The 17,649-nt window shown below is 31.1% G+C and overlaps 1 protein-coding gene across 1 annotated transcript in view; it reads left to right on the forward strand.

The window, feature by feature from the left end:
* Positions 1–17,649, forward strand: part of Dlic (dynein light intermediate chain) — a 47,543-nt gene that overhangs the window by 17,880 nt on the left and 12,014 nt on the right. The window contains exons 6-9 of the mRNA XM_075356790.1: positions 8,049–8,278; positions 11,258–11,369; positions 11,487–11,681; positions 12,523–12,640. Coding sequence (XP_075212905.1) covers positions 8,049–8,278; positions 11,258–11,369; positions 11,487–11,681; positions 12,523–12,640 — 655 coding nt within the window. The remainder of the gene's footprint in view (positions 1–8,048; positions 8,279–11,257; positions 11,370–11,486; positions 11,682–12,522; positions 12,641–17,649) is intronic.

Genomic DNA, 17,649 nt, shown 5'->3' on the forward strand with positions numbered 1-17,649 from the left:
AATGTCAGTTCCAAATAATAATACTATGATGGTTGGTGGTCCATCTGAAAAAACCACCATTTTTAATCTTGTGAAAAGACCCTGTTCAGCCTTATCTGACGAGGATTATAGCCTGGTAGAAGAAAGTTCATTAAATCGTAAATATAAAAACATACGTTTCGTTGTTCTCTGCAATAATCAGGAAGGTGTCTCCCTCCAAAAGGTCTCACCTTTTTTTATAAACAAGGTTATAACAACCTCGAGTGGTTCCCCGAAAAATATTAGAAAGTTATGAGACAGATCGATTCTGATCAAAACTTTTAATGACGAACAGAGTCGATCTCTCTTATGTCTCTGTAATATGGGTGGTATAAATATCGGTGCAAAATGCCACAAAATGGTAAATACGAGCTGGGGAGTAATTTTTTGTTGGAGACCTTTTAGATATGGATATCACTGAAATAGTTGATGAGCATCATCCCCAAGTTGTTGTTGAAGTAAAGCGTATAATGAAACGGCAGAGCAAAACAGAAGAACCAACATCGTCTCTTATACTGACATTCAATCTCCCTGTTCCACCAGAGAAGATTAAAGTGGGTTGGTTATCTCTTGGTTCAGGTACGATCATTCATACCCAACCCATGGTGATGTTTCAGATGCCAAGGATATGGTCATACTACAACATCTTGCTCGAAAACGGAGATCTGTGCTCGATGTGCTAAAGAAGGTCACAATGACACTAACTGTGAAGGTGAAGAAAAATGTGCAAACTGCAGTGGTTCACATACAGCTTGCTCCCGAGATTGCCCAACCTTTAAAGAAGAAAAGGCAATTCTCAAAATTTGTACTGAGCAGAAGCTATCTTTCCTGGCTGCATGCAGAGAATATAAAAAGATAAATAACTCATGGAACCTGGTTAAACCAGATGTATCTTTTGCCATTGCTACATCGAAACAAACTCCTACAAATGTTAGTAATCAGCAGTGTGGATCCTGCAATGAACTTAAAAAACTTGTTCAGATGTTTTCTGACCAAGTTGCTTCACTTACAGCCACTATTTCAGAGCTGACAAAAACGAACAGAAATTCATTAGCTGCAGGTAGTGAAACCAACAGCGGGATCCCTCTGAAAGCTCATGTCCACCAAAGTTTTACCTTTAAGGGCAGGATTAAACAATTAATGGTAAGTCATCTAATAAGCTCCCTGCTAAGGGTACCCACACAACAACCCTTTCTGGGATGTCATCTACAACACCCCACCTTCAAAATTTCCACCTCCATCACCTCATTTACTAGAGAATATGGTTGAGGAACTGCCTGACCCCAGAACATTGGAGTTCTTTAAACTCAGAAACACAAAAAAGTAAAACCGGATCACTTATAAATAATTTTTTCATATATTTACTTGTAATATATGCATCAAAGCAACTTTATTTATGAGCATTATTCAGTGGAACGTTAGAGGTCATCGGTCCCGCATTGAAGATGTTAGAATGTTGATGGGTGCACATGAACCACTAATAATATGCTTCCAAGAAATGCATCTACTACAGCAAGATGCGATAACACTCAGAGGCTATGTAATTGAGAAATACGACTGTCTTGTAGATAGTAGGGAAAGTAGTGGTGTTGCTATTTTCATGTGGAATGAGATGTCAGCTACAAGGCTACAACTGGCTACCCTCATTCCTAACGAAACTATTCCTCATTCGAAATGATCTATTCTCGGTCTTATTGATGAAGGAGAACTCCTCATCATATTTGGCTGTGGCAAATACTTTAGCAAAATCTTTCCGCTTGGTGTCTCTCACTTCATCATATAATAACGATTTTCACAGGTACAAGATACGGATAGAAGTATTATCGTCAAACATTGGTGATTCGGTTGGTGAATTAAACACCCCGTTCGTATTTAAGGAATTGTTACGTGCATTTACAAACTCAGGTGATACTTCCCCTGGACCGGACAACATTCGCCTTGGCATGCTTTTACACCTTCCTAATTCGGCACTACAACATCTTTTGAATATTTACAATGGTTTATTCTCTGAACAATTCTTCCCACCCGGCTGATCAGAAGCATTTATTATACCAGTACTAAAACCTTTTTTCCTTTTTCCTGTTTAGCCTCCGGTAACTACCGTTTAGATAATTCTTCAGAGGATGAATGAGGATGATATGTATGAATGAAAATGAAGTGTTAGTCTTGTACATTCTCAGTTCGACCATTCCTGAGATGTGTGGTTAATTGAAACCCAACCACCAAAGAACACCGGTATCCACGATCTAGTATTCAAATCCATGTAAAAGTATCTGGCTTTAGGACTTGAACGCAAGTCCTAAATATTTTGTAAAAATATAGGACTTGAACGCTGTAACTCTCGACTTCCAAATCAGCTGATTTGGGAAGACGCGTTAACCACTAGACCAACCCGGTGGGTTAGTACTAAAACCTGGTAAAGACAAAACTAACCCCTCAAGCTACCACCCTATTTCTTTAACAAGCATTTTGTGTAAAATAACAGAGAGAATGGTAAACTGCAGGCTTACATGGTACTTGGAGAGACATGGCTTTCTATCTCCAGAACAGTGTGGTTTCCGACAAGTATGATCTTCCATTGACCACTTAGTGTCAGTGGAAACAGCCATACAAAACACTTTCCTAAACTGCCAGCACCATGTCACTATCTTCTTTGATATACAAAAGGCCTACGACACGGCCTGGCGACATTTATTCTTATCATCCTCAAAGAATGGGAAATCAAGGGCAATATGCTTGCTTTTATCCGGGGATTCTTAAATCACCAAACATTTCGTGTTCCTGTGGATGATTCGCTCTCAGGTAGTGTCATCTTGGAGAATGGAGTGCCTCTAGGTATTAAGTACGGTGGTACTTAATAAAATAAGGTGTTATTTTCTACTCATAAACAGCATTATTATTTGAAGCCATAAACAGTATTACCAGTTGTATGCAGGCTCCTGTTTCGTGTTCTCTATTTGTTGATGATTTTGCTATTTACATTGTGAGCTGTTCAACACCCACAGCAGAGAGACTACTACAGAACACTATATCTCACCTTGAAGCTTGGTCCAGGATTACTAGTTTTCACATTTTCATCCAACAAAACAAAATGTGTAGTCTTTTCTCGGCTATGAAACCCTTCTATTCGCAAGTTTTTCTGAATGGAGAGCTTATTGCTATCTCTCCTTATGTCAAGTTTTTAGATTTATTTTATGATAGCCGTCCTACGTGGGTCAAACATATAAAACAATTAAAAACAAAATGTTCCAAACTTTTAGATATGATGAGAGTCTTTAGTATGGCCAATTGGTCATGTATGATACATTTTTATTATTCCTTTGTTCATTCCCATTTAAATTATGGTTTTGTCGCCTACTCTTCAGCTTGTCATACCGTGCTTAAAATACTGGATGGTGTACATCATGCTTTCCTTCAGCTTGCTACAAGCGCATTTAGATCAAGCCTTGTCGCAAGCTTACTTGTAGACTTGTGAACCATCACTTTGGGATAGACGAGACCAGCTTTTTTTATCTTATTTTGCTCGTCTCAAAGGACAGCCAAATCACCCGGCTTTTGACTCAGTCCTTAGAAATCCTAATTTAGGAAGATATAAGGATCATTCACATTAAACTGCACCTGTAGGTATCCATACCCGACGTCTGCTGCAGCATGTAAATGTTGACACCGTCTTTCTTTCCAACATATCCGTACTCATATCCTCCGTGGGGAATAAACCTTATAAATTTATGTTTGACCTTACGGCATACAATAAACAATCAACACTACCTATTGTCTTCCAGCAAATGTTTCAGTGTGTTCTCTCTAAGATGAACCCACATGTGGTGGTATAGACTGATTGATCGAAACAAAACGATATGGTTGGTTGTGCATTTGATGTCAATGAGAGAACTTATATGTTTGGTCTATGCGGTATTACGAGTGTGTTTACCACTGAACTATACACTATAAATAAGGCTCTAAATATCAGTAATCCTAAATATAGAAAAATTCTTATTTGCAGTGACTCGTGTAGTGCTCTCCAAGCCTTAGAAAACTTTTATTCCAAACATCCTATCGTCATTGAAATTTACAATGCAATTGCTGAGTTGAATAATCGCAACACAGAAATAAGTTTTTGCTGGGTCCCTAGCCACGTAGGGATTCCAGGTAATGAACATGCAGATTCCACTGCCAAAGATGCATTTAATCAACCTCCATTCACCACCCGAGTTGCTACTTCTGATTCTATTAATTATGTAAAACAATCTCTAAGATCAAAGTGGCAACGTGACTGGATGGCTCCGTAGATAATAAACTCCGGCAGATTAAAGATTCGGTGCTGCCATGGGACTCCTCACGCAGAAAAACTTGTGAGGAAGTAGTCCTCTGTCGATTACATATGTTGTGAAGCATTGCGTCATACATTTAAACTACCCAGAAACATCTGTGGTGTCTTGTGCAATGATAATAAAGTAAACTAAACTAAAGTTTAAACATCAAGTTTAAACTAAAGTTTAAACTTGATGTTTCTGTTTTTGCGTAGTGCTGGATTAATACAAAAAAATTAATATTGTTGTGTATACTTTTTGTGCTGGAAGAGTTTTTAATAAGTTTGTTTTTGATTTTTAATTTTTGTGGTCCTGTGTTTCAATTTTGTTATTCGAGTAGGAAGCCTTTTACACTCCCTATCAGAATTTGTTAAATTTTATATAGTTTTTTTATTATTTTTGCTTTTATGTTTTAAAAACTTCGTCTGTGATATTAGTTGTAAGACTGTAGTGATATTAGTTGTAAGTCTTTAAATATATACTTTTTAATTTTTGTTTTTAACTTAGATTTAATTTTTTATTATATAGTTGTTTTAGTTTTAAGTTTTATTTAATTTTGTTATTTTAGTTTTTAACCTAGTTTTATGTTAGTGTTTTTGTTTTTAGTTTTTTTGTTATCCAACAATGGGCTCTTTATAACCATCTCGGACTTTGTTAAATTGTATTTACTTTTGATTTTTTTTTTAGATTGTATCTGTGATATTAGTTTTAAGTTTTATTATTTATCATTTAGATTAGTTTTAATCTCTTTTATTTATTTTTTTTTCATAAAAAAAAATCTGGGCGATGATAATGTGTAGTAGACATTCTTCGCCCTCAAAAAACCAAAAAAAAAAATAATAAAATCAGTTATGGTTGCATGGGGTTTTGCATGTGGCATAAAATGCTTGTTTATTAAAGAAATTAGGAAATTAGTGTATATGAAATATTAATATTGCTATAGGACAAATTGTAGATAATTTTCTTGATGCTGATAATGACAAATGTGACTTAACTAAATCAAATATAAGTTTACCATTGCAGAGGGTGTATGTTTATTATTGTATTGAGCCTTTCATATTGAGGTAGTAACTTTTTGACTGTTTTCAAAAAAAAAATTGTATATATGGACTGGCTAACATTGAAAAACTAATGTAAACTACTCTTAATCTTACTCTTATTATTACTCTTAATTAATTATTATAAACTACTCTTTATTATTAATTACTCTTAATTATTACTATTATTATTAATAGAAAAAAAAAAACTAAGTGAACTTGGATCACTAAATAATTATCAACATTGGTTAAAGTAAAAAAAACAACAAAAAAAACAGACCAAATAATACAGTGTTCTCATGCAGTATACAATATTTAATTCAGCACAAAATAATATTCTTAATCATGGTTAAAAGAATTGTTGTTTTTATATATTATGATTATTTTTTAAGTAAAAGTTTGGCCATCTTTTTCATAATTTATAAATAATTTTTTTTCCGTTGTGCATAACTTTTTCATCATTCTATGCATAAGGTTTTCTTAAAAAAGAACATTTACATTAAATTTAATATACATTTACTTTTTAACTGAACATTTCATTAATATTTAGAATATTGTAATTTACAAAGGTCATTCAAATATATACTGGTATTTGTTTACATAGCTTGATTGATATTAGATAAAATTACAAATAATTACCTTGTTTTCTACATAGTTTTCTTCAACAGAAATATATTTTCTTCACCGAATAGGTAGCTTCCTAATCCCTTCATAAACAACTGGGAATAGTACGCCATGTTTACTGTCCTTTTTTCATGCAGGAAATAAATCAGCACTACACCTTTTGTGTCCCAAAACATAATTGCCAAATCTTTTTTCACTTGACAAGTTTTTCTTGGCCTTGATTGGTGCCCCCTCATCACTATTCCATCACTCCATACTTGTTCTCTTGCTTTCTGGGGTGTAGGGTTAGACCCATGATTAGTCGCAGGTCACAGTATAATCCAAAAAATACCTCTCCTTCCTCAAAGCAATTCAGAACTGTTGACATGTTAAATTCTAACACTTATGCCCACCTCTGATGCAATTTCAGCAATGGTTATGTGGTGATCACCTACCTTGATGTTACCAACGGCCTGAATATTGTCAAGATTGGTACTGATTTATGGATGACTTTTGTGACTTTCATTCATCACTGTATCACGAACACTTCAAAATTTTTGGCTCGGTCAAATACTTAAGTTTTTGACAGGGTAGCATCTTTGAACTGTGCTTGGAGTCAAGTCAGAATTTTAGAGAATTTAACTCCTTTGTTGAATTGTAATGAAATCGGATTGTAATTCGTGCAATGGATGATGGTGTACCCTATGATATGACCTATGGGTGTGACTGGCTTTTGCTCCCATACACACACATGAATAACAACTATCTATGCAGCACCCCACCACATTCAATGCTCTTCCTTAGTCCATGCAGCAAAATTTCAGTTTATATCTGAATGACACTTTTATTTTAAGTATTATATCTTAGTATATCTTACTACTACAATTCAGGATAAAAGTTTTGTTTTTGCAAAAAAATTTGTGTATTCTTTTAATTTATCAATGTGAAATATATTTTATTACCTCTTTTCTGATGAGACCTTATAGGGTGGAAGCAATTTTATTTTAAAGGGAGGAGAGTAAATTTATAAAGTTTTTATTTAATGTATTATTTTGACTTTATATTATTTAATGAGGAATATGAAACTAATAAAATGACTGGTGAAAAAGATGCGGGACCCTTAGTGGGAATTGAATAAGTGATCAGCTTATTTAGGATATTGAACTAATTTTGTTGTGTTTTACTCTTTTAACAAACTATATAAAACTTTTTTGTTAGTAGGAAGTTAATAAGATCATAAGATAAATGATAATTTTATTATGGAGAAGAGCTAAATTTTAATACACAAACTTAGCTTAACATAAATGCCAAAAACGTTCAGCATCATTGTAACCAGATAATTTTTTACATTTGACAGGCAAAGAGAATGAGCAAGTAGGGGGTAACAGCACTTTACAGTTGTTAAACACAACACATTGGCCAGGTTTCAGTGTAAGGAGTAGAATGTGTGGGAACCATTGCTGCATTTAATTGGATTTATATGTGCATATTAAAGCTATACTTGTCTACTGGGCAGTTTACTCTAACATGGTCATTCACATCCAGTAAAATTATTATACAAATTTGTTATAAGTTATACAAAATAGAACTGGTACTACTAAACCATTGATATTGAAAACAAAGACTTTTGAAAAACTTTTCACTTGATTTTCACCTTATATTTTTTATGGAAAAAGGACAAAATGAATGTTTTAACCCAAAACCATTTTGAACTGAACTCTCATTTTGTAGGGTAAAAATATACTCAGTAAGTTGTTTTAATTTAAAAAAGTTGCAAGTATAAATGAAAATAGTCTACAAGGAAACTCAAGTTATTAACTTTGTTAGTTTACGATAATCGGTTCAAAAAAACGTTGCTTCTATTACCATTTTATCATACTTTTTGTCTTCAATTACTTGATGTAAATTTCCACAGAAGTTTTGAAACTACAAGGTTTTACGGAGATACTCATGTATTACCTAATGTCCTAGCTTGCTAATTACTTGCAAGGTTTTGTAAAGCAGTTTAATTATTATTAAGATCTTTATTAGAAAATAATTCATTATTATTTTTTGTCAGTACTTGTTTATTTCTTTTTAGACGGATTACATGTCAACTTTAGAAAAGGAATCAGATTATAGGGATGAACATTTTGATTTTATTCAACAGTGGATAAGAAGGTTTTGTTTACAGTATGGAGCTGCATTGTTTTACACATCTGCCAAAGAAGATAAAAATTGTGACTTGCTTTATAAATATTTAACACATAGAATTTATGGATTTCCTTTCCGTACACCAGCTTTAGTGGTTGAAAAAGATGCTGTTCTCATGTAAGTGGAATACTTGACTTGAATATTAATATGCATTTATTAGTTGTAGGATTATTACTTTTTTTTTGTTGACTCAACCTGACATTGTTTATTAATTAAAAAAAAAAAAAGAAAAGAAAACCACCTAATACAAAAATTATAATACATATTAAAACTTCCCAATACCAGACATGGCTCAGGAACAACAATCTGTCCATTATTTAAAGGTATCCGCTATTCAGAAAAATGCAAATACAGTAATCTATTATGTCTGGTTAATGTACAGAAAAAAGAAACGCTGAATAGAACAACAATATGTGTATTTATTTCATTTAAATTATAATTTTAAAAAATGTAGTTGCTAATTAAAGTGACTAAAAAAAATTTGTATTGTTTTTCTGAGAATAAAACATTGTCATTTATGTTCATACTCGGATAAAAAGAATAGTACCGTAATACAGTAATCTACCAACAAAGTAAGAGAAAAAAATTACTTTACTATAACATAATGGAATAAAAAATAATGAAAACTACAAAAATATTAATCAAAGAAATTACAGTATACAAGAATACTAATCAAAACACATGTACAAAAAATAATGCAAAAAACAAAATAAAAAATCAGATAATGGATATGTACAATTTATTTATACATAGATGGTTTAAAATAGATGTCTATTTTAGTTTGAACTAAGTCCTGGTACATATTTTTTTTCAATAAGCAACAGCACTTCTGATATTTTAATAACATCTGGTCTTACAAAAAGGAAATATGTAAGAAATATTGCTTTAATTTTCTAACCTCGTTTGTTGCTTCCTTACTCATGATGGTTAATCCAGGTTCATCATTGTCAGTCATCGTCGTTCGTTTTGTAAGTAATTGAATCTGAAGCAGTAACAAGATCGATATGTCCTCTGTGTTGAGCGTCAGCATTCAGGTATTCTTTGTAATTTCCAAACGGTTCAGCAAGTTCTTGTAATGCACACTGTTCCACAGAATTTGTATTTGGTTCAGTAAGATTTTCAGTGTCGGAATTGAAGTTAATTTGTGGAGGTTTAATACCGGCTTTTACAAAATAATCTCTCAGTAACTGAGAGATTGTTGTAATATGATTGTCATTTTCAGTCCATGACTTTAGGATGTCAAGTTTACTTTTTAAGATATCATTTATTTGAGTTTTCCCAACATACACGCAAGCTAAGTTTTCTTTTTCATAGACATCTATAACTGCTACTTTTTCTTTTAACGTCAAGCATTTACATTTTGAGATATTTTGAGCAGAGGTAATGATGGTTGTAATGAATTTTATAAAATACACAAAGTTGAACGTTCAGTAAACATAAGTATAGAAAATGTACTATAATAAAAAACGCAGTAATATACCATAAAAATATTACATGTGTTCACAGTGTACAGTAAGTATACACTTGCGCAGCAACGGATGAATCACGCTGGATGATGATTGATTGAAATCATAACATCAGCGTCTAGACAGGAAGTGATGCAATTCACAACATATAAACAAATTAGTGACTTTGAGTATAGAATGGAAAAACAAATTACAATTTTTATTCCTGCTGTCCATTATTCAGAACTGATTGAACACTCTAATAGGTAAAATCATTGTCTGTGTTTGTTATTTAAAAGGTCCAATAATGAGAACTATTTTATCCATTAGTACCACTATAAAACTGCCGGGGAATATAAAAATGTTTGGTATTAAGAGTAGTTTGTTATTGGGAAGTGTCTGTTAAGGTAGGTTTCACTGTAAATGGCTTTATAGCCTATACATTTTTTAATAATAATCTTTTGATTTATTGTTTTTGGGGTTATATTTTTAATAAAAAATAAATTGGTAATTTTATAATGTTCTACAGAAAAAAGTTTAAAGGTTGTTTTAAGTAAACAATCGTTGAGTAATATAAATAAATATTAAAATTTGTTAATATATTTTTTTATGTTAAGTTCAGGCTAACGTATAATGGCACATTTTGGGCTTTAAATATCATTATTAGTTTTGTGAAATGTACCTGGAAATATATTTAGTATTATATTTTATGAGACAAGTAAATAGAACATTCTTAAAGTTTGGTAATGACAATAGTAACATGGGTTAACTTTGGAAGTGGACATTTATGCATGTTTAGTGTACGCATTAATTAGGTGAGTTCAAACATAGCCCAGCTTTATAGCTGTAACATAAAAAAAAAAATTTTTGTTTCCATACTTAAAGTATATTGTGAAATAATACTTGTTAAATTAGTTACAAAAGTCCCAGAAGTTGAACAGTAGTTTCAAGAGAAAAATAATTGAGTTCTGTTGAAATAAAGTTTGCTATTAAATACTGTGCATAAAATGTTAGTCCAACGAGGAATAATTTAAAGCTGAGTACTCTGGAAAAGTATCTTTTAAAGAGATTAAGTTTGTAAAGGCAAAAGCTTGTTAGCATTTGTTTGTATCAAATATTAAATTTCATTTAAAGTGTTTTTCATTGGTACTTCTTACTATCATGTATATCTTAGAATTAATGCATAGATTGTCAAACTGGATAAAGATATATTATATCTTTATAAAAAATATTTTATTTTATTGTCATGATAGTTTTTAAAACAATTATGTTGTAATGTGACAATGTGTTTTTTACAATTCCCTATGATGAGAATTTGAAGGAAAAAAGTCTGAAAATTCAAATTCTAAAATTTTCATACATTCTTGAATCATAAAAATAAAAATTAAAACTGATATTTCACATCAGTCTTTCGTTTTAATTTTGCAAAGATTTTACAAGTATTAAAAGATTGTAGAAAGTTAATCCCAAACATGCATACTGTGCGCCCTTCCATACCATTTAAAGAGTATTCATTTCTGCATAAAATTGTAAACGGATGAATTTTTTTTAAAATTAATTTTAATAGTATTACAAATATTATTTATTTTAATGTTTATTCTGGTAATGTGTGTGTATTTACTCTAAGTATATTTCTTGTAATATTTTACAGACCTTCAGGCTGGGATAGTATGAAGAAGATTAGTATTCTTTATGAGAATATGCAAAGTATGAAGCCAGATGATTACTACAGGGATGTAATTGCACCACCAGTTACTAGAAAGGTAACACCAATGCATTATGAATATTGAGTATCAATATCTGTATGTATGAACTATTTATTATTTTTATTACTTATTGAATATTGTATTTTGTTGCTTATATATTTGTGTATATTACAGACTGTGGCCAGAGAAACAGAAATACAAGCTGAGGAAGAACAGGCATTTTTGGGAAAGCAGTTAGCATTACTACAAGGTTCTCCACCTTTACGTCAGGAATCGCCAATGCGATCACCTGCTGGAGTACAGAAGACTGGTGATAGGAGAATACAGGGTTCTCCGTCAGTTCAGACACAACTTGGTTCACCAAAAAAGGTAAAAATCTTATATATTAAAAATAAATATATTTTTGTTACCATTGTGCAACAACAAAATTGCACTTGGACTGTGGATGAACAATAGGAAAAATATTAGGATGAAACCAAGCTCACTGTGTCACAATATTTATATGTAAGAACTTTTACCATAAATCAGTCTTTTGAAAGATTTTCTCTTAGTCTATGTTGGTCTCATTGGGACAGTTTTATAATTATCAGATGATCTTAATTATTGTTAAAATTAAAGTTGTTGGCCTGGGTCTGGTTGACCATGTGTTGCTGTTATTAGGTGGTTTGTTGGGAGCAGTTATAAAGTAAGCTGAAAGGAATCTTTTAATATATTTCTATTGTTACTTGCTGATGCAATAACTTTTTTATAATAATAATTATAGAATGAATAGTAAAGAATTAGGCTCTTATTAGGAATAATAGAGACAAATAAAAGGAATAATAATATGATATCAAGTATCTCATTATCATTATTATTATTATTATTATTATTATTATTACTAAAGTACCAGATTGATAAGAAGCCATGTGGTAGATTATGTTATGAGACTATGCATAAAGCTTGTGTTGTATTACTTAGTGGCTCTTGATAAAATCATAGGTAATAATTTGATCTAATTTTTTATGCTTCAGTTATTTAATTAGAATTTTAATGGTTATGAACAATTTGTGCTTAAAATTATTTGGAAAATTTAAAAGAAATAAAAATCTTTTTCCTCAATTTCTCAGTGTAGTATTTAAAAATCCATTTCTTATTAAAAGAGGGATTTTTTAACATGTAATTTTATCTGTTGTAATTATTATTTTTTATATTTTTTATGCAATTGTAGATTGATACAACCAAGCCTGGAGCAGCTGGTACTGGAGAAGGTGTTTTGGCTAACTTCTTTAATTCCTTGCTTTATAAAAAGACTGGTGCAGCCGGAAGCCCATCCCTTAAATCACCAAGTAAGTATACAAGTTGCTGGGTTTTAAATGTTTACTATGATAAAGAAAAGGATTGATTATATTTGTCTAAATATTTTGTTAGTAATACAGTAATATTTTGTTAGTAAGTATTGTAATACTTAAGTTTAATCTTAAAGTTAATTTTTACATTTACAAATGCTGATTCCAGACTGTCAGCACTGGTTTTTCTTTACTTCTGTTATTGTACATTCATTATTTATTTACTCATTTTAAATCTTAAAAATTATCATTCTATTAGCTAGTCATAGTGTGTATATTGTAAGGATTTATTTATTTAATTAAAATTGTTAAATCTGAAGTGCTTGAGTATGGGCTTGAAACAAGATAAATATGAACAAAATATCAATAGATTTTTGAGAAGTGTTACTAGAAACATCTGTATAGATGAATAATGAAATTACATTTAGAGAGAAAAACTTTTCTACAGTTAAGTATCTTTAGAAAAATAGTATTTTTGGTAGAAATAAAGATGCTTTGTTGAAGATCAGTTTAATCCCAAAGAGGGGAAAGATAAATAAAATTGAATACTTACAGATTTACTTTACAGCTAAAAATTGGACCAAAAATTTAAAATTGTTTGGATATTTCTGTGAAGAATATATGAAAGTTATTCAGAAGAAACGAATAATTTACAGATAAATTGTTCCTGAATTATGATGAATCATGTCCACAAATATAATACCATGGCACATTTTTCAGTTCTAGATCTACGTAACTTGTGAGAAATAAAATCTTTCATTAGGTTCCCTCTAAACATAAAAAGCTGTATATTAAAATATTATATATTATTATAGTAATCGCTATGTAACAGCGAACTTGGATGATCAGCCCACATATCACTGATACATTATTGTTCGTTGAAACACTGGAACACCATGATTAGTCATCTCTTAGTAGTATAGACATGATGCAACTATTGTTTACAAAGCAATGTATATTTGTGTGTTTAATATTAAGAAGTGACATTATGTTTCAGATACAAAAAAAGTTTTATTTTTGTTTCTCTTTTGCTTCTCCTTATATTTAAAGTTCAGTTCTGTGGTTCTGCTTCTTGGTATGATTTTTTTTGCATGTGTCAAAATTTTGTTACATAGTCAGTTAATCTATGTAAGATATTTTGTAAAACGTTTTTATCGTAGATTATGTTTCAAACTTTTTAAAGTAGTTCGTTCAAGTGCAAATAGTTATGGCTGAATTTAAGTATTGTGAAAGGAAAAAACTTCAAAGACAGGTGCATAAAATTGTAAATGTCTTATTTCATGAAGAAAGATCTTTAGCTACAGGAAAATTAGAAAATGACAAGCATTTAGTTGCTATATAGAAGTGTAAAGAGAACTGCAGCTGCCTGTGGCATTTCCAGGACTCAAGTTCAAAGCCTAAGAAACTGAAAAATAGAACTTCTTCAAGTGTTCGAATGAACACAACCTGAAAAAAAAAAAGAAACGTTCTAAACCAGTTGGATTAGATGAGTTTGATAAAGGTGTGGTTAGGTGAACTGTGAATGAATTTCACTCAAAGATAGGGGACTTGCCAACAGTTAACAAACTCTTTAAAGAATATTTTTAAATTAAAATTAATTTTAATGGCAGTTAAACTAGTTTAAGAAGAATTTTGAAAAAATTGAGTTTTAACTAGCGCAAAACAGAAAATAAAAGGAGAATTTTAGTTGAAAAACATGATATTAGGAGAAAAGAATTTCATATTTGCAGGCAATCAGTGATTTTAGAAAATTAACTGGGTGATTGTATACTCAGATTAATTCTATTTTTATCATCTCATTCAACAGCAAACTCATGGGCTGATGTCAGCGCTGCGGGACTTCATTTACCAATAAATAAAGCAGAACACTTAATTGTGATTCATGCTGGAGGTGAAATGGGCTTTATTCCAAACCCAATGGAGAACCAAATTAGAAAGTGGTGATTACCATGATAGCATGAATAAAAATTTATTTGAAATGAGCTGAAGATAAATTAGTTCCTAACCTTACTCCTGGAGTGTAGTAGTATTGACAATGCTCTGTATCATGATACCCTTTCTGAAAAACTTCCAGTGTCATTAAGCAAGAAGCAAGACTTCACTTTTTTGGTTCAGAAACATCATACTCCTGTTTTGTCTCAAATGCTTAAACCACAATTGAATGAACTAATTAAATTGAACAAAAGTAACAGAAAACGACCAATTTGATGAATTGTTGGAAAGAAGTTTCACCTTACCATCCTGATTTAAATCCAAACAAGATGGTATGGTCGGAGATAAAACTATATGTTGCGAGCATAACAATGGTTAAGATGTCAGAAATGCAAAACTGTGAGAAGATAAAATGAATTCTATGAGTGACGAACACTGGAAACCTTACTGTGAAAAGGTTAAAAAACCAAACGTGAATATTGGAGCCAAGAATTATTATTAAGTCCTCTGACAGAATTATTCATTGTCTCTGTATGAAGTGACAGTGATAATAGTGACAATTACACTGAAGATAGTGATGACAGCAAGGAGAGCATTCTGGCTGAGGAATTAAATGGATAATTCATTTTCCAGTAAGTAATTAAAGGTACAGTAATAATCATCTATTGCAATATTTACCGTGTAATCAGTAATAGATAATATTTTGTCACCTGCTATTACATTTTACAATGTACAGTACAGAATTAGCCAACTGTATTTTATTTCCAAATTGTTGCATTCATTTGTTAAAAATAGAACAGTTATTTGGTAAGGGGGACTACAAGCAAGGAACGGGTTTTTACGTTTGGTAGTAATCATTGCCACTTCAAGTTACTTGGTGGTAACTATACCCGCATATTGTTTGTGTAAACAAAATTTTATGAGCGTTTAATGTATGTTTTAAGTATATTAAGTGAGCAAATCATTCACTCTTGTGTCATGGGAAGAAAATTTTAATGTGAAAGTAAGAAATAGTTTTGTATTAAAAAATCTTTTTCTGTGCACATTCCTAGGAATTTAATTGATTTTTGGAATATGTTAAGTGTAGGTGTGATAAAAAAGCATTTATACTGGTGTTAAAAGTCAGTGTAAAATGACAGAGGTGTAAAATACAAGCAGGTTTTATGCACATTGACCATGCTACTGTGTTTACTCTAAGGTACTTCTCTCAAATCAATGATTTCTACAAATCGCACAGACATTATATGATTTGACAGCCAAAACTGCTTTAAGTGAAAATTTTTGTACAAAGTGCTGGGTAGTTGTAGATTATTATTTAAGTGAAAATTATTATTTAAGTGAGAATTGCTCTCTATGACTTAAGAAATAAAAGGTTTGGGTGTATATAATATATATATATATATATATATATATATTAATTATTTATAATTTACAAACCACCAGATACACACATATACAAAGTAAGATTTGACCCCTTACCTTTATTATATTTCTCTTTATTATAAACATTCACTGTCTTATATGTGTTTTCGTTTATATAACTGTGTAAAATATATTTCCTATCATAATTTTTAGACTGATTCATTAGAATAAGGGTAGTGTCCTTGTTATTATATTTATTATTTAAATATTGCCTGTAAATAGTGTCAAAAGATTTATTTCAGCCATTTTGTAAAGCCACATTTTTTATATATCCCAGTTCATTATTCAATACCACCTTATTGTTACATGAATAAATTACAGCTCTATGTATCATAGCATAAGTGTTTCTCTTATGTGACCATGGGTTATTCGCGTTCTTATGAATGGTTGTATTATTACTGGTGGGTTTTCTATATACACCTGTTTCAATTTGGTTATTGTTATTAATTTTTATGTTTTTGCCTAAAAAGTGTATGGTTCTGTCTGTTTCCATAATAAATTTGAATTTACTATTAAATAAATTTAGCTTGTCCAGTATTAATTGAGGTTCCGACGTTATGTTAGAGGTAAATATTACAAGTACGTCATCTACATCTCGCCCATAAAAGAACATTATGAGTGTATAATATATCACGTAAGTTGATCCTCTCACGAGTTCTGTAGATATATCTCTGACATAATAGCAGACAGTGGCATACTGATAGGTAAAGAACGCTCCTGTGAATAATATTTACTATTAAATTCAAAATAGTTCTGTTTACATATATTCCTAACAATAATGATGAGTGTGTAAACAAAATATTCCATCTCAGTTTCCAACAAGCTGTTTTTTATTATATCTACAGGTTCTGTAATCGAAAATATAGATATAATCGGAAAGAGAATTATACAATTGCATATAAACCAATGAATAACATTTCAAGAAAATTCTTTAGTTATTACACACCCTGTATCTTTGACAAGTTCAACTTAAGCGACATATGTAAGTTTAAGTGCACAGACTGTGATGCCATACATATAGGTAAAACCAATAGATCATTCAAAATCAGATTCTCTGAATATCTGAGAGCATTTAAGAATAATAAGGAATGTTTTTCGAATATGGCGGATCACTTGATTTCAAATGGACATATAATTACAGATTTAGTGAATAATCTTGAAATATTGGAAATTTGTAACATTAAGAACAAACTGAAACATTTGGAAAAATATTACATTTATAAATCTAAAAATTTCAATTTAGTGAACCACCAGATAAATTTTGAACAGGATGCTCTATTTAAGTTGGTTTTAACATCTGTTTAACAATTTTAATTAGTCTTAGCCTTGGTGAGCAAATACCTCAATGTTTTGTTGATTATAGTGTCTTAATAACTGAAGATGGATCTGAGAGATCCGAAAAGGCCTTACTGCGTGACAAAGGATTTTTAACGATTTAAGTGAAGGTAAGGTCAATCTTACTTTGTATATGTGTGTATCTGGTGGTTTGTAAATTATAAATCAACACACAAGACAACATGTTTGAAAAATTAGTATATATATATACACACATATATACTTGAGGCATATTATAAAAGTAAGGGCCATCAGCTTATATTTAAATATTAGTGGGTCTGAACACAGTTTCATGCATGCAGGGCCATCTATCAGCTATT

The sequence above is a fragment of the Lycorma delicatula genome, chromosome 2 (genome assembly GCF_047948215.1).
Source record: "Lycorma delicatula isolate Av1 chromosome 2, ASM4794821v1, whole genome shotgun sequence".
Lineage (NCBI taxonomy): Eukaryota > Metazoa > Arthropoda > Insecta > Hemiptera > Fulgoridae > Lycorma > Lycorma delicatula.